Source organism: Talpa occidentalis, unplaced genomic scaffold (assembly GCF_014898055.3).
Source record: "Talpa occidentalis isolate TD23 unplaced genomic scaffold, MPIMG_talOcc4v2.1 talOcc4.5, whole genome shotgun sequence".
Taxonomy (NCBI): Eukaryota; Metazoa; Chordata; class Mammalia; order Eulipotyphla; family Talpidae; genus Talpa; species Talpa occidentalis.
Window position 1 is genome coordinate 42,682,262 of NW_023604861.1, and position 18,008 is coordinate 42,700,269.

The 18,008-nt window shown below is 47.8% G+C and overlaps 2 protein-coding genes across 4 annotated transcripts in view; one reads left to right on the plus strand and one right to left on the minus strand.

Moving 5' to 3' along the window:
- COG3 (component of oligomeric golgi complex 3) overlaps nt 1-2,510 on the plus strand; it is a 48,562-nt gene extending 46,052 nt beyond the window's left edge. Inside the window, exon 23 of the mRNA XM_037526999.2 lies at nt 545-2,510. Coding sequence (XP_037382896.1) covers nt 545-574 — 30 coding nt within the window. The 3' untranslated portion in view covers nt 575-2,510. The remainder of the gene's footprint in view (nt 1-544) is intronic.
- A 6,823-nt stretch (nt 2,511-9,333) lies between these two features.
- ERICH6B (glutamate rich 6B) overlaps nt 9,334-18,008 on the minus strand; it is a 58,898-nt gene continuing 50,223 nt past the window's right edge. Inside the window, exons 12-16 of one of the 3 annotated variants that reach the window (XM_037527007.2) lie at nt 17,245-17,330; nt 16,930-17,082; nt 16,493-16,747; nt 12,057-12,282; nt 9,334-9,781 (exon numbers count right to left, since the gene is read on the minus strand). In XM_037527007.2, the coding sequence (XP_037382904.1) occupies nt 9,494-9,781; nt 12,057-12,282; nt 16,493-16,747; nt 16,930-17,082; nt 17,245-17,330 (1,008 nt within the window). In that variant the 3' untranslated portion in view covers nt 9,334-9,493. Of the gene's footprint in view, nt 9,782-12,056; nt 12,283-14,076; nt 14,118-16,492; nt 16,748-16,929; nt 17,083-17,244; nt 17,331-18,008 lie in introns of those variants that run through there. The other 2 variants (XM_037527008.2, XM_054701364.1) reach the window with 2 other exon arrangements.

Here is an 18,008-nt window from a genome sequence, read left to right on the forward strand (position 1 = left end):
GTGTTGACTAATTCTTCATAGTTGGATTCAAGGTTTGTATTTTTGGCAGGAAAAAGACTGAGGTCATTTTGTGTCTCCCACTGAAGTGCAAATTTATAAAAGAGATTAGTGGGTGATTATTTTGATTACCAAAACAGTTTGTAAGGTATAGAAGGGTTCACTGCCAGGTTCATTGACCTGCAAGTCTCAAGGGCCTGGGCTGTAGATATGAGATTGCAGACTGGCAGGAACTATTTCTTTGTCACCCCTTCCTTTACAGAGTGGGCAGGGCATACTCGGGTCAGAGTTAGTATGTGAGCCTAAAATTCACTTAAAGAATTCAGCTTACCTGTAATTCATCCCAAAACACAGTGAGCAGAAAAGGGTGAAATTGATGTTTTAGCTCTATTTCTGTCCCTTGTCAGTGTTGGCATGTATATTTTTCTGTTGTTCTCATTGGATTTTATGTGAGTTGAGGGCCTAGGTGTGGTGATAGTTGAAACTGTCCGCAGGCAATTATGTTATCCCAAGAAGGACTAATAGAGCCTTTTATTTTGCTTTTCAGCTGAACCTCATACTATCAGCTTCTAAATAACCAGGCCAGTCAGGTTGTGGGTGTAAATGGTCTGTCTGGTAAGAGCGACCTGAAAAGTCTGCAGCCTTCAGGACACTGAGGAATCGTACGTGGGAGTGTCCCTGAGAACCACACACGCGTGCTGCTCAATGGTGTCTGCAAAATGAAATATAAGCAAAGTGTTAAAAGATTTGTGTTTCTCTTTTAAAAACATCAAAATGCCAAAGATTAATCTCTGAATGGTGATAACTGCCTCATTTAATGGAAGTTCTTAAGAGGCAGCTATGGTGGGCACACAATGAAATGGTTCTTAGCAGATGATAAGCAGTGAAAATAGGTTACTGAGTAGTGCAAATAAGAACATTTGGAAATACAGCTCATTAGAAAGCTTGTAAGAGTAGTATTTGTCCAAACGTGAAGCAGTGCATCACTTTTAACCACTGAGCATTCCATAAGGACTGTTTTTTACTTCCAGAAATGTTACTTCTAGACTCTATTTAATGTAATGTTTCTCCAATCCCTTTGAAGTTTAGTTTGGAGTAGATAGGGTACTTCTGAGAACACATTCTGCTTGCTTGGGAATTCAGAGTGTTATCTTTTTGTTTGTTTGATGTAAGGTGGTTTCAAGATGCAAGGACCTCATGTAAGGTGCCAGTGTCTGTTCATCTTGAATTGCCACGGTACAAAATGGAAGGTGCGAAAGCAGGGAGCTGCAGCCTCCTCATAATAGATATGAGTAGTATCTTTAATGAGAATCTTCATGGTATAGTAGTTGGTGTTTGTGAGCAGGAAGTACCAATGAAGGGGTCTTAAATCTGGCACATAGGAGACCTGATGAATAGTGTATCTCCTGCATGAAGGTTAGGGTTACCAGCCTCCTGAACACTGCCTTCGGTTTTCGTAGTCCTTTCAGAAGTGAACACCTCATGTCCTGTGTAATCAGTAGCTGTGCTGTGTCCCAATCTTGTGGATCTCTAACCCTGCTACAGTAGAGTACATTTTACTAACAAAGACATGGAGGGTGGAGACTGCCCACCCCTTCAAGCCTACCACACTATCAGGGATCATTAAATACATTATTAAAAGTCATAAACATATGACTTTTCCAACAAATATCTATTTCGTGATTGGATTGGTTTTGCTTCTGGTGTTATAGTAAATGTCTGCTTTTCGGGTCAAAAGAAATTTTGAGTATTTAAAACACTAGTTTAGAGATGGAACACTGGTGAGGGTTCTGGAATGTCGCCAGCAGTCCTTCGTGATGCATCGGTGACTTACTCATTGTCTCCGATGTTGTGACATTTCTTGTCCCCTTCAGGCAGGCTTCAGTGGTATGTAAGTAGGTTACATATCCTGACATCTGTCATTTTAAACAGGTCACTTGTTTTTCAACTCAATTTAAATTGGTAATGGGTGTTGCTCGATGGAGCTTACACTCGATATTTTGGGAAGGTAGAAAGTAAAGATTGTCCATATTCATTATTTGACATGAAATGAATGAATTAGAAGGATGGTGTTTACTTCCACTTGCTATTTTAAATACATGTTTAATGAAATAAACTGTAAAATATTGAGTTTTGTGTATTATATGTACATTTGATATTTTAATAGCCTTTCCAAAGAAATGAGGGCATGATTATTGTATAATCTGTGACTGATTTAATTTGATGTACAGAGCAGAGTATGTTCTTAAGGATAAAAATATTTGACAGCGCTCCTTGTGTTTTGAGTCTGTTATTTCTGAAACACTGAAATACCTTACAAAGCTGAGTGATAGTGATCCAGGTCGTTTGCTAAATGATCATTTGTTTAAATCTGTACAGTTCAAGTGTTTACTTATACAAAGAGTGTATATACTTTCAAATAATTAATTTAAAAATGCTTTATATTATTTGACTAGAAATTACTGTTTTTAATAAATGTGAATTTTTAAAAAAATAAAGATTTTTGCTTCCTACTGTGTGTCTGTTTACACTTATGGATTCTTTCTAACATTTTTTACTGAAATTTTTATTGAGATAATTTGTAAGAAGTAATACAGAGGGATCCCTTGAATTTTTACTCAGCTTCTCCCAATCTTAACATTTTACGAAACTGTAATAGTATCCCAAGCAGGAGGTTGATGTGGATACGCTCCACCAATCTTAATCAACCTTCCCCAACTTTATTTGTACTGTGTTGATTCTTCTGGCAAGATATATTTTGGAAAGACATTTCTGAAGCATCTTTTTTTCTTTGTTTGCAAAACTGCCAGTTTCTTGAGCACTGTGAACTGTTTGTATAGTTGTGTTGAAAGTTAGTAGTAGGGCCTCCCCTGGTGGCGCAGCGGTTGAGCGCTGAGCTGCGAAGCTGCCTGCAGCCTCTGCAGCGCCAGTTTGATCTGCGGCCGCTGGCGAGGGTCCCACATGGCACGACAGACCTCTCCTGCTGCGCCCGCTGCTCCCCTCAGCAGTGTATTTCTTTGTCAGTCTGCCTGTTCTGTTCCCCGCTCTGGTAAATTCTCTCACCCTCCCGTACTTCTGACTGTACCTAGTGCTTGTATAAATAAATAAATAAATCTTAAAAAAAAAAAGTTAGTAGTAGTAGCGATAAGAACAAATTGGTATCTTCCCTGTGGTGTAACATCGTATCTTTAAATTCTCGTCAGCCATTACCTTCCAAGTAAGAATAGTCAACTTTAGTTTTTGAAAAGGGACCATTTAAAAAAACATTTATATATATTTTACATCACTGTTCATTTTTATACAATGTTTTCGTTCTCTCAGGTGTCGTCCCTGTAAAATTCCCACCACCAGTTCACCTGTGCACCATCACCATAGTCCCTTGTGCCCTTCCTTCCCGATTTGATCCTTCTCCCTCCCCTCTCCTGCAAATGTCGCTGATTTATAGTTGCCTGTTAATTTTGTTTATTATTACTTTTTTCTTGATCCCTTCTTTGGTTCCCCTATATTTCTCCTATAAGTGAAACCATCTGTATTTTTTTCTTTTTCCTTCTGGCTTATTTCACTGAGTATAATCGAAAAGGGACCATTGTTTAAAATTACTTCCGCGGCAAGAGGAACTTCATCGCTTCTTGCTGGAGGACTTTTCTCCTGGTAGTGGCTCTTCCACTTACCTATCTTCTTTTTCTTAGTATCCCGTCCTGGCAAAAAGGAAGCAGCTTCTAGATTCTTGGTCTGGTGGCATCCTTTCAACAGTAACCACACAGATGGTCCCCCACTTACGATGCTTCAACTGAACAATTTCCAACTTGGTGTGATAGCAGCATGTACTTTGAGCTTCGATTTTTTTCCCTGGCTAATAACAGGTGGTGGTACGTTCCCTCATCCAGCCAGCCACACTGCTCATCCTGTATACCTATCAAGATCCTCGAGTGCAATCAGTAGAAGGCATCACATCTAACTTGAACAGGAAAGGACTTTATTGGAGGGAAGTGGAGAAGTTGGGGGACAGGCCAGAGAATGGAAGACCAGAGGGATGACAACAGGAGTCATCATTTTTTTCTCCAAAGCAAATACTCAGACTCCACATCTGTGACAGATCCTGGACTGGGCACCACTGTGACTGCTTCGTCTTTGGCCAAGCTAACGTCCCATAGGTGTGTGTGTGGTGGGGGAGAGGGTGGAGGTGGCGGAGGAAGAGGGAAATGTTTCATTCTTTTTTTTTTTTAGATTGATTATTTATACAAGCACTGGGTACAGTCAGAAGCGCGGGAGGGTGAGAGAATTCACCAGAGCCAGAGCGGGGAGCAGAGCAGGCAGAAGGACCGAAGTACACTGCTGAGGGGAGCAGCGGGCGGCAGGAGAGGTCTGCACGCAATGCGGGACCCTCCTCTGGAGGCCGGGGAGCAGCCGGGGATCAAACCGGCGCTGCAGAGGCTGCGGGCAGCTTCGCAACCCAGCGCTCAACCGCTGCGCCACCAGGGAGGCCCGAAATGTTCCATTCTTTAACTGAATGCCAGAACAGGGAGGAGGATTCTCTGTGCCAGTCATCAATTTTTTACCTTGTTTTCAAATTCCAGAACTGTACCCTAAGAACATTTCCCCTTTGATGCAGTGTTAGACTGTGGGGCTCTGCAGGTGCACCTCAAGGCATAGGGAAAGGGGGTGTCTCTGTGGTGTGTTTGTTTTTCCTTCAGTGTTGCAGCTGTCAGCAAGGTGTGGGGATCTAGTGACTCTTCAGCTTTCCTGGTATCCCAATGGGAAGCTTCTCGTGAACCAGCTTATACACCCTAGTGGCCACTCCCTGTGTACCAGCTCCAGCTCCCTGTCACCTCAGTGACTTTCCCCACCAGCCAGCCCCTGCCTGCTGCCTTCAGTCACACCTCACAGCAAGGTGTGAATGACTGGTAGGGGCTTTTAGGGTAAATGAAGATGCTCAGGCTTCTATGCTGCTAGCATCTATGGCTATCACCTGCGGCCTTGAATTCAGGATCAGGAGGCGCTTGGGAGCCCGGGCGTAGGGCACGCATGCCTGATGGTGGGCACCTGAGTATGGTGTGGGCATGCGTAAGTGGGCACACCTGAGCCTGGAGGCCGAGGCTATAAGGGCAGCGTCATTTTTCCTGTCCCACTCAGACAGGAAAAATGGCTCCTGCAGAACAGCTAGAGAGGACAATGACTACAGAGGCGGGGCCAGGAGACAACACTAGAGAGCCCAAAGAGAGAAGCGGACAGATTCACCGGGTGCTGTGAGCCTGGCCCCCTGGCCTCCCTGCCTTGCCAGCCTTACAGGCTTGCCCCACAACACTTGGCATAGAAAGAGCATTAAAGTCTGAAAAATCCACTGAGGGCTCCAGGTTTCTCCTTTATCATCTGCCTGAATGGATAGAGAACCTGCCCTGTGCCTGCAGGCTTGGCACTACAGGGCTCTTTGAGGGGAGGGAGGGAGAGAGCAAGGGAGAAAGCGCTGCAGCTTACATTGCTTCCCTGTCTTTCTTGGCGTTCTTTTAGTTCCCTTTTGGTATTAACTTGTGAATAATTTATATTACATTTTCCCTGTTCAAATTACTGCTGTGGTTTCTGTGTCTTGACCCTGGGTGATCCAACCTCTTTGCTTCTGCAGTGGGAGGCAGGGCACTGGTGCCCATTGATAAATACTCACAAGGGCTAATTCTTCCATAAAGGAAGGGGCCTGGGGCTTGCAACCGAAAGAGAATATAGTCGGCTAACAGCCCCAGATGCCTGCTCTCTCAGGTCTCTGCACAGACCTTCCCCTCTCTGGCAGGACTAGCATGAATCCCACCCCCACCCTCACTTCAGTTCTTCAGCTCAGCTCCTCGGGCGCCTCCAAGAGACTTGCTGCAACCCTCCCCCACGTGATTGCTCTGCTGCTACTGTGCTGCTTTACAAAGCAATCATTTATTTTGCTGTTTGCCTCACTAATCCCTACTCTTTAGCCTTCTGAGGGGAGACTGCTTTTTCTTTTCTCCTCAGAGGGCCCTCGGCACATGGAGGGCGCTTGGTGTGTACATGCTGCTTGGTCTAATTAGTTACAAAGGAATCACCTTTGCTGTGGGCAAGTGAAGAGGCCCCCTTGTGTGTGACCAGATAGTTTGGTATTAATAAACAGCACAACTTAATTCGTTTTCACTTAGGGAGAAGTGCCTGTGTAGTCATTGAAAGAAAGTAATGAGTCGGAGAATTTGTCTGATGGGAGAAGGGGAGGACCTGGGAGGGCCAGAGGTGTCAGGCAAAGAGTGTTATGGTCCAAGTTGTGTCCCACAACTTGTTGAAATCCTAACCCCCAGAATGTTACCTTGTTTGGAAATAAGATTGTTGTAGGTGTAGTTCAGATAGGGTCATACTGGAGGATAGATGGACCCCAAGCCAGTGTAACAGGTGGCCTTATAAAAAAGGGGAAATTTGGGGCCTCCCTGGTGGCACATGGGGTTGGAATGCAGCCTATGAAGCTGTCTGCAGCCTCTGCAACACGAGTTCCATCCCCAGCTGGCCAGGGAGCTACCCACATGGCGCAGCAGACCTCTCCTGACTTGCCTGCTGCTCCCCTCAGCAGTGTATTTCATCAGTGTGCCTGTTCTGTTCCCCGCTCTGTTTCTGGTGAATCCTCTCACACACCCCCCCCCACACCTCTAGCCTGTACCCCAGTTCTTATATGCATCAATGGATAAATCTTTTTTTTTAAAAAGGGGAAATTTGACACAGATGCACACACAGAGGGCACCAAATGAAACTTGGCAGGATGCCACGAGCCAAGTGTTTTGCCAGCAAGCACAGGACAGGCTCACTATCAATTTAGGCAGATGGATAAAGGAGAGTTTGGAGCCCTCAGTGGATTTTTCAAGTTTTTTCAATTTTTTAATGCTTTCTCAAAGAACCAGGCACACAGGCACACCAGCCTGGCATGCAGGGAGGCAGGCTCGGGCCGGACAGGGGGCTGCTGGGAGGCAGGCAGTCAACCGAGCCTCCCAGCTCCCCACAAATCTCTACGCTTTTTCTCTGGGCTCTGGCATTCTCTCATGGTCTTGCCTCTTCTGTAGTCACTTGTCCTCTTGTGGCTGTCTCTCATCTCTGAGTGGTGCTGCCCTCATATCTCTGACCTCTAGGCTCAGGCATGCGCCTAGAGTGTGCCCACCCATGCTCCAGGTGTCCACAATCAGGCACGCGTGCTCCACACCCACACTCCCAAGCACCTCTGCTTTAACGTGATCAAGGCTGCAGGTAATAGCCACAGAGGCTAGTGGCGTAAAACTGATCAATTCATTTATCCCCCACCAAGGAACTACCACTATATGTGAGAGGGGCTTGGAACATCCTTCCCTAGCACCTCCAGACTGAAACCCCTGATCTTGGACTTCTAGAGAACTATGAGAGTCTCATTCTAGTGACCTTGGTAGACCAGTCATTTCTGTCTTTTAAACCACCCAGTTTGTGGTCCTTTGTTGCAGTAACCCCAGAAAACTAATATAGAGAATGGGGTATGGACTTGTGTTGTTCCTGGCCTTCTGGTTGGCTCCTTTTGTTTTCTGCCCAGTCTGTGAGGCATTAATGTTCCTTATGAAAATAGCCCTTGAATATTTCGTTATTGTGTTCAGCTTTTCATGACAGAGCAGCAGTTACAAGAGAAACTGGAAAGCTATTGTTTTCATGTGCAATCTTTTTAAATATTGGTAACAAAATATATTTAAATGGGGGTTGACCAAACAAAAGGCCTCTGCAAGGCTACCTGTTTACAACCTCTGCATTAGTGGAATAGTGTTTTCAGGTGTTACAGGAGGAGGATGATCAGGAAGAGGAATTGGCTGCTAGTAACAAGAGCCCACATCTAAGCACTGAGCTCTCCTGTAAGCATCACTTAGGAAATGTCTGTTCAGTGACTGTCCTCCTGTGACAGATGAGGAAACTGAGTCACAGAGGGGCTCACTACCTTGCCCACAGTTAGAAGGGGTGATGCCAAGAACCCAGTCAGGGCTGTGTGAATACAGACACACACACCTTCTGCTCCACAGCAGTCTCCATCCTGCCTGGTGAGGAGAAACATCGGGGCTGGTTCTGAGAAGCTGCTGAGGACTTGTCGCCCAGACGGACTGAGAAACTTTTGTCTCTAGTGCCTGGTAAGTGCATGTACGTTGAACAGACATAGAGAACTAACGGGGCATGCTAAAACAGGGAGGTTGGCTGGTAAAGGACCACTGCTTCCACAGTGGTTATCAGTGTCATTTGTGGTTCGTGACCTTGCAACAAAGTAACTGTTGTTTTAACTGATAACATTGCCAACAAGGTGTGACCTTCAAATAATGGAAGTGACTGTGTAATGCTCTGCCACTCGCTACTTCAGTCCCACTCAGCTGCTCAGTTGTCCTGGTTTGGTTAGGTGATGACAAGACTTTGAGGTTGGCTGTGGGCAGCTCAAGGTCAACACGAGAGCAGGGTCTCATAGACAGGGGCCTGGTGTCTCCTAGCAGGGAATGGATAATTGTGAGGGTGAGCTGGGAAGAAGGTGTTTTAGATTCTATGTTGGTTTAAGCTGCAATGAGGTAGTCATGGGAAGTTTGCATGGTGCCAGGGTTGTATAAAAAGCACGCTGTCCAACTCTCATATCCTCTTTTCTAGAAATTATTGCCTCTCCCCATACTTGGGCATCAGCTGGGCACCGTGTTTACAAGACATCACCTACCCTCCCCTATCACACTGGAGTGCATCAACAGATCAGTCAGAGACCACTGGGGTCTTTTGAAAACCCCTGAACTGAAAGACAAAGCCACATGAACTGAAATGCATAGAAAATGTCTTTAGAACAAGACAATTGTTAATAGAGATGAGAAAGAAAGTCCTCCTGGCTTCTGGAGGCCTTCCATGCAGTAGATAAGATGCACTTCATCCTCCATTCAGACCACACATTTCTCATCTTGCTTTACCTACTTGAGTTGGGTGCTGTTACCAACTCAAGACCCAACCCAAAGGGTCCCATCTCTTGGAGGGGATTAAGTTAGGACCTTTGATCTTCCCTCTGGCTCCTGATTGAGGCCTGATACAGGCTGGTTTTGGTTTGCCGTTGTTTCCCTCTGCTCTGGCATGGGTGGAAGAGGGGGTTTTGTGATGAGGCCAGGATTAATAAGAACCTCCCGAGGTATTATTTCTAGACCCATTTTACAGAGGAGGAAATTGAGGCGTACGCTACTTGCTCAAGATGACACAGCCAGCAATTTTCTGAGCTAGACTTTGAGACAGTCTGGTTTAGGTCAACCGTGTGCAGGAATTGCTGCTAAAGGACTTTTGTGTTCAAGTGACCAGCAGACATGCCCAGGACAGGTATGCAGATATTGACATGTATTGCCTACTGAAATAACTTGCTTGTAATGCTGTCAGGTCACAGCTGATTTTTAGGTCTTTTTGTGCTCAGCCACACATTTTGTAGGCCTCCTGAAAACACCCTCCTTTTTTTTAAACCAAGGAACTGTGACAAATTTCAAACCAACTCTCAAAAGACTGGTGCTCCCGACTGCTTATTCCGAATCATCTGCCTGTTGCTGGAGAAATCCTTGGACCATTTGGTGGATGAGACATTAGATCCTTTCCTCAGAAACTCGTCATTCTCTAGCAAGATGCCGGTGACATTGATGAAGCTTTCCAAATCAGAGATGGTCAGGATGTTTAGGATCTTGCTCATTTTTCCCAGAAGGACCTGGATCTTCTGAACCCTTGAATCTATTTCCACCTCTAGGATTGTTTTCTTCTCCATTTCACTTAAAATCTCTGGGGGTATGAACTGTAGGAATTCATGGAAGACTAGGTAAGGATAAACAGGCCCAAGTACTGTGCTTACTCCACCCGCACCCCCCTGTCTGTGATCGAGTCTTAGAAACTTCACTCTTGGGGCATAAATGTGTGGGCCCAGCTCCTTTCTGCTGCTGCCCAAACATGCCTGTGGCCACCCTTGTCTGACCCCAAATGAAAGGGTTACCAGCTCTTGGCCCTGCTGCTGTGCCCTCGTGGTGGCTTCTGGATTCTCCCCTTCCATGGGGGGAGACCGAGGCCCTGCAACAGCCAGAGACTGTCTGCAGCATCTGCCTATCAGCCCCACTTCCACATTGGGCTCCTTGGCGTGTGTCTGGGTTTTGGTGGCATTAGGCACCACTGCGGAGAGGCCACCTCTAGGACAACTGCTGCTTTGGTTTGTTCCTTGCAGAAGGCCAAGCCAGGTGGTCCCTGGAGGTGGGTAATAACGAAGGATAACCAATATATTCTATTTCTATGAGGTAACCAGCTTATGAAATGTGTTCACACAGTGTATCTTATTTAAGCCTATGCTATGTCTGTTTTACAGAGAACAACAGGCTCAAAGAGAGCAAGAGTTCAGCCTGCTGTCATGCAGGGACGGCAGAAGGCAGGCGTGGGATGGTGTAGTTCTTCCAGGGCAGCCCAGCTGCGGCCTGGCCAGACCCTGCTGACTCGTCACAATTACACAGATGTGTTCCACTTGGGGCCCATGTGCTAGGGTCACAGCTCCTCCCTGGCTGTCACCCATAGTGTCCCTTCACCCATCCTTTCTGTGTGCCTACTTCCTCTCCTGGCCCTCCGTGAATCCCCTGTCATTCAAAGGTTTGGTGGCCCTGGCCTTGAGGCTGTCTCCACCCTAGCTGCCCCCACTTAGCTGCACTGTTGTGTGGAGGGACAAATGGGTGCTGGGAGAGGAAGGGTGATTCCTCTTTACTGGCTGCTGCTCTGGGCTATCCAGGGTAGGTAAGGGGGTTGGGATGTCAATTTTCAGCTTGTAAAATGACTGGGCTGTCAGGCCGGGTAATCTTGGGTGACCAGCTATCCAGGTCTGCTCAGAACTTTCCTAGTTTTAAAAAGTCCCGTGTTCTGGGAAATCCTCAGTCCTGAGAAAATTGGTTTGAATATTTGGTCACCCTAAATCTACCACGCTGCCACCTCTCCTTTCAAATCATAATCAGTAGCTTAATTTTGCCAGAATCTTCTGTTGGGCTGGTTACTCTAGCAACTTAGTTTTCTGCCTTCCTTATCTACCTGGTGCCATGTCCATCTGTCTAGAATAGGGGACAGGGAAGGGGTGCTGAGGCAAGAATAGGATCTTGTGTGGGTCTTAGTGGGGGGACCAAAGAGATCTGTAGTCCTCTTCTTGACTCTGGTCCTTAGGAAGGGGCTCAAGAGCCCATCCAGGTCCAGACTAGCCATTTTTTTGGTTCCCCCCTAAAATATGTCTAGGTCCTATTTTCCAGTACCTGGGAATGTAATTTTATTTAGAAATGTGGATTTCACAGATGAATTTGGTTAAGGATCCCAGGATGTGGTCATCCTGGACCTTGGGTAGCCCTAAATCCAATGGTTGGTGTCCTTATGAGAGAGAGACTGAGACACAGAGAAGCTCTGTGAAGATGGAGCCAGAGAGTGGAGCAGCCACAAGCTAAAGAGCCCCTGGAACCACAAGATGCTGAGACAGGCCTGGATGGAGTCTCCCTTAGAGTTTTTGGAAGGAATGAGGCCCTGCTGACACCTTGATTTCAGACTTCTCACCTTCAGAGCGGAGAGAATAAATTTCTGTCATTCTTAGCTACCAGGTTGTTGCAGCCTGAGAATATGAATACACCTCTGCAGCTTTCTTGTCCAGGCTAAACAGAGTGCCTGGAACTCCAGGTTGCCATTTGTTTTGAGTGTGTTTGGGGAGAGAGAAGAAGACCCCAACCATGGGGCTGGGGACACAGATTTCTCCTTGTTTCTGGCCCTGCCACCTGACTGGCCTGCCCCATTTGAGTTTCAGGTAAGAAAATGCATGTGACCATCTTTGTTTGTCTGGCTCTTGGTCAAGCTATTTGAGGCTGATCCTCTCCTCAGAGCCTAGTGCCTTTGTTATACAAATGCCTTTGTATACAGTCAGGCATCAGGTCCATGAAGGTTTCCTGCTGTTGGAGTTGTGAAGAATGCAGTGTGGAGGCCTGTGGCGTGGACCAGTCCCAGCCAGCAGTGACCTGAGTGCAGGTGGATGCCTTCCTGGCAAAGGGTGTGGGGAGTTGAGACCTTACCTTGTACTTGGTGCCCAGGTTTAAATAAATCCTCTGTGCTTGGTGGGTGAAGCAGAGCTTGATATTATCCTGGCTTCTTATTTGTATCTTGATGTACTTATTGATTTCCAAGGAGATGGAGCAGAATGGGGGTGCGTGGACATGGATGCTCAGGTTCCACCAGTTCCAGGCCTTCTGGAATTTGCCTTTGGGGAAGTAGTAGCCCAGGTTCTGACTCAGGCTCAACCTAGAACAAGAGGGTGTCAGGCGGCCACAGTGCTCGGCTCCAGGGGTGAGGATCCCTGCCTCTCCTGGGGCAGAGCAGGCCTCTCCTCATCCTCCCTCCCTGGTCTTTCTCTCCTTTACCCACAAACTAGCCCACAGGGTCTTGCCAGGTGCAAGGAGTTGCAACAAGGAAGGCAAACTCAAAACTAGGCATAACCCTTCAGCCATGGCTGGGTCTGAGTTCAGTCTTCTTGTGCCGGCTCCCCAATCCTGCCGTCTCCCTTCAGTTTCTGGGTCACATGTGTTCTTTCTCTTCCTGCTCATGGCTTCTCCATGCTGTTCCCTCTGCCTGGAAAGGACTTCCCTTCCTGCTTGGAGTGACTGGTCCTGCTTACCCTTTATATCTCTGCAAAAATGCTATGTCCTAACAGTCCCTCAAATTCCCTACATGACGCCCCATCTCTGCCCTTTGTTAGTTCCCTTCATATAATGTACTAATTTTTTTTTAAGTTAACTGGGTACAGTCAGAAGCACGGGAGGGTGAGAGAATTCACCAGAGCCAGAGCAGGGAGCAGAGCAGGCAGAAGGACCCAAGTACACTGCTGAGGGGAGCAGCGGGCGGCAGGAGAGGTCTGCGCGCCATGTGGGACCCTCCTCCGGTGGCCGGGGAGCAGCCGGGGATCAAACCGGCGCTGCAGAGGCTGCGGGCAGCTTCGCAACCCAGCGCTCAACCGCTGCGCCACCGGGGAGGCCCTATAATGTACTAATTTAAATATATTTACTTCATATAATTTACAGTTCAGTCTCATTATTTGTAGTAATTCTATAAAGTCAGCTCAAATACTGAGTTAGCAAATACTGAGCACATTGTCCCAGGGATTAATATGTATATTTACAGCTCACACAGAGAATATTAAATCCTAAAAACTCCACCCAGTAGATTCTATTATCTTTATTTTACAGGGGAGAGAACAAGGTCCAGCAGCGCTCAGTGGCTTGCTGGAGTTAGTCATGTCCTGTCCCGTAGCCCCAGAGGCTGAGCTTCTCCCACCGCAGTGCCCTGCCCCCTCCCAGCTGTCCTCTGCCCACCTCTGTAGGGGCTCAGGCAAGAAGGCAGAGCCACGTCTTGTTCAGCCTCGCCTGGGAACACATATATCAGAAGACTCAAATTTTCACTGATCTGTGCAAGTTTCTCTCTCCACCCACCCACCCACACACACACACGTTCAGCATATGCTAACTCAGTGTTTGTGAAGACTTGACGCGTAACTGTTGCTGATAAGGAGCGTCCACTGCATGGCCGTGTGTCTCTCCACAACGGAGATGTGTTCTGAGGAATGAGTCGTCAGGGCTGTTGTCATTGGCCCGTGTCAGGGCTGCACTTACACACCCTCAGTGGTGCAGTCTCCCCCAGGCTTGAGTGTACATAGGGGCCACTGTCCTACATGCAGTTCAGATTTGACATAAACACTTGCATTTCCTGACGGAGAAGAGGACAGAGAAGGACTCATCCTCGGTAGGAGAACAGGTCTCTGCCAGCTGCTCACCCTTCAAGTGCCTCCCATCACAGTTCTTGTACTAGACCCTCCCTGCTTCCTGGATTTGACGTCTGTCCCTGCTCCAGGGGTCCCTGACTCTGGGCTAAGGCTCCCTCCCTGGCAGAAGGCCTGGCTGGGCTGGTGCTGGACTTAGTTTCCACACACCTGGCAAGTTATCCACGCCTTCCTCCTTCCCCAAGGAGCACCCAAGAGATGTTCAGTCCTTGAAACTCTTGCCTCTAAATCCTTCCTAGGGCCTGCGGGACAGTGGAGGAGCTCTTGTTAGCATCAGTGCTGGGTGCAGAGGTGGGGCCGGAACCTGGGGAGCCAACCACAGAAATTTCTAGCAGTGATTCAGGTTGGTAGACTCTGGCTAAGCAGCTTTGTGTGTTCCCCAGGACTTGGAGGGTCTTTTTCACAAAATCTTTTTCCCGTGACAATGGGACTGGGTTCTGATGATGAATTCCCTCAGGGCACTGCTCTGCTGCCACTGCCCCAGGGAAGGACCAGTTGGGGGTGGAGAGCCCATTTTTCCCTGTAGTGTGACTTTTGGGGGTTAATGGGCATGAAGGGGAAGTGCACGTGGACAGTCCCTCTCTCATGGAATCTGTGATGCTCAAGACACCTTCTCTGGCACTGTTTGCCTTTGGTTTAAGCCAGCAAGAACATGAGTAGATGAGATGCAGCTACCCTAGGGGAGACAGGACAATGTGGCAACTGCTTACAGATAAGTGGCGGGGCACTCCTAGGAGCAGGCAAGCACTTGGGCACTGGGCCTGTGTGCAGAGGGTATGGGGCCTGCTGATGGAGAGAGAGGCTGGGGCTCTCTCCCCACTAGGCCGCATGTCCAGCACCAAGAAAGAAGGGATAGGACAATGCTGTGACATCATTTGGGAGGAAGAGGCTTTTCCTGCCATGGGAACAGCTGGGGTGCAGAAAGGAGAGCAGGGGGTGCCTGGGAAGTTAGAGAAGCCAGGGCAAAAAAGAATATAGGCCCGGATGGTGGCCTGGGTCTTGATTGGGGGCCCTGTGGACAGGACCTGCATAGGCCTTTTGAGACATTTACTCTGAGCTTAATTAGCTTTGAACACTGGGAAGCCTCCTAATTTCTCTAGCAGAGGAGGAGTCAGAGTTAGAAGGGGATGATACTAGTGTGCCTCCTGCTCTTGGGAATTCATGGGTTGTGAAATGATTAACACCTTTTCAGAAAAACTGCCAAGGCAAGAAGATAGCAGGTCCAGGCAAAGAGATGGGAGATGACAAGTCAGAGATCCTAGTGCCTGAGCCCTGGAAGCAGGGCTGGCTGGGAAGAGACACGGAAACTCTGGTGGCTGCTGGCCCCCGGGAAAGGCCCTCTGGGTGGGTCCATTTCCTCATGAAGTAGGGACTTTCTGGGAGTCCCAGAAGTGGTCTAGGATGTCAGCATGACCAACCATCTACTTCTGAGGGGAGGCTCCCTGAGGGGTTTGATGAGAGGACAGGATGGATTCCCTCAGAGTTGGGGGGAACACTGGTTTGGGCTCTCACACCCAACTGGTCTGTGGGATCCCTGGGAAGCTTATGAAGAATTCAGATTTCTAGGTCCCACCCCAGACCAGCAGAATCAGAATCTGAAGAGTGGAGCTCAGTCCTTTGCCAGCTCTAAGCACCATCCTGATGGACTGAGATTCAAGTGTAAGGTGTGGTATCTCTTGCATGCCTTACTTGATAATTTTTTAAAAGTATGTTCTATTGTAGGCTGAGTCAAAGCTTTGTACAACTTCTTGCCTGTGTGTGTGTGTTTTTTTTTAAAGATTTATTTATTTATACAAGAACCGGGGTACAGGCCAGATGTATGGGAGGGTGAGAGAATTCACCAGAGACAGAATGGGGAACAGAACAGGCAGACTGACTGAAATACACTGCTGAGGGGAGCAGCGGGCGAGACAGGAGAGGTCTGCTGCGCCATGTGGGATTCTCACCAGCCGGCCAGGATCAAACCCACACTGCAGAGGCTGTGGACAGCTTCACAGTGCAGCATTCAACCACCTGCACCACCAGGGAGGCCCTTGCCTGTGTTTTTATGTATGACTCTGGACAAGTGACCTATCATTTTTGCTGAGCCTATGTTTCCTCATCGATAAAAGTAGTTCCTAGACTTCCCCAAGGTCTCTTCTGGCTCTGGAAGTGTCATTAGGAAGCAGAAGCCCTACTAGTAGCCACACACTCTTCTGGATCATTAACAGAGTTTCTTGTCCCCACTCTTGGTGCTCCTAGTACCCAGTGCCTTCTTCACTGCCCAGACCTCAGCGACTATGCACAGAGAACTCTGAGAACAAAGTAGTCAAATAGGGAGTGGTGTGGGAAAACACTCATAGCAGAGGAAATAGCCTTAAAGACTAAGGCCTGTGAAGATTCTTTTTCAGAACTAAAAGGAAAAAAAAAATTGGCTTTCACTAGGAAAAAGGAAGAGAGTATACAGTTGATCCATGCTATAACATGTATTTCCCAGGGCCTGACCGCTGAGGAGGGGACAGAGGAAGGGAAATCCTTACCTGAAGAGATGGGGATGTTTTTAAAATGACTGAATTACCTTGAATTAGTAAAATGAAGTGTCTCGCCATTTCAGAAATGGGGATTGAAATGTAGTCTGGTACAGTGAAATATTTAGAAGTTGCGTTTTTGTTATAATACATGGATCTCCAAAACACTCACCACGGCCTCCTTCCCCAAACCTCAGAACAGAGGGGTCCTGGGTCTTTCGAAGATAATTCCCACAAGTTTTGGCTCCCAAGAGGTGCGGAGGAGATGACGGCAGTAGAAGTGGTTGTGTGAGTCTGTGGTTCTGTTTCACCCGTGGGGAAGCAATGGGGGGTGGGGTGGGGGCGCGGATAGTAAACCTTCATCAGAGTCAGGGATTTGTCATGTTGGTCCATCATGGTGCCCAGCTCCCATTTCCAACATTTGTGACTAGGAGAAATGAATTCACGAGAGAGAGAGAGAGAGAGAGAGAGAGAGAGAGAGAGAGACTGATCCAGTGAGGGCAGATGACCATAGAGACTGGGACTTGAGGACCCCACAGCCCTTCTCCATGGGGACCCCACAGCCCTCCTCCTTGGGGAGGGGTGTGTGGGACTCAGACCCAGGCTCACCAGATTTCTTCGTCTTCATCATAGAAGGTGACATGACCACTGTTGTCGATAAGGGCCCGGACATTCTGTTTTCTACTGTCTTCCAGAATGATGTACGTGAACTCTCTCTTTTTGGTACTGAGGATGAGCAAAGCCAGGTTTCCTGATGGATAACTGGGAGATGGTTAAGGTACAAGCAGTCCCTTGGGATCCCTAAACAAGGCAGGGCCGTGCAGAGGGTGCAGGCCTCAGCAAAAACCATGCTCCAGCCCCAATTCACAGATTTTTTAGGGACTATGTGTGTCAATGTAAGTGTCCCTCTACGCCAGTGGATACTGTATCTGGCCCGATCCATCAGCAAAGATAATTTGGAAGACATTCTTACTGGGGTAGAGAATTATTTTTGCATCATCATCATGTACCTGGGAAGAAAAGACAAGGCTATGAACAGTGTGCAGAGGCTGACTGTCCCACTTCGGAGCTCTGTGTGGTCCCTAGGGTGCTCAGGCTTGCCTGCTCTAGTTTGGAGCCCACACCCCACTCCCCCATTGCCACTGCCCCTTCTCTATCACCAACTTGCAGGGGAATCTGGGCAGGAAACCACTCAGGGTCTCAGTTTACTTGTCTAGGTGGTGAGGAGGCTGAACCAGGTCACTGTGTGTGTGTTGCAGACTATCATTTCAATTACTTTAAATATAAAATTTTTTTTTAAAATATGCTTAACTATTTTATTTATTTATACACGCACTGGGTATAGTCAGAAGCACGGGAGGGTGAGAGAATTCACCAGAGCCAAAGTGGGGAGCAGAGCAGCCAGAGGGACCGAGGTACACTGCTGAGGGGAGCAGCGGGCGGCAGGAGAGGTCTGCGCGCCATGTGGGACCCTCCTCCGGTGGCCGGGGAGCAGCTGGGGATCGAACCGGCGCTGCAGAGACTGTGGGCAGCTTCGCAACCCAGCGCTCAACCGCTGCGCCACCGGGGAGGCCCCATTTCAATTACTTTAATGGTTATTGGGTATAATAGTTTTTTAGGGCTGTGTTAGCAGACTACCATAAATCGCATTTTGAGATGACAGAAATGTATTCTCTCAGAGTTGTGGA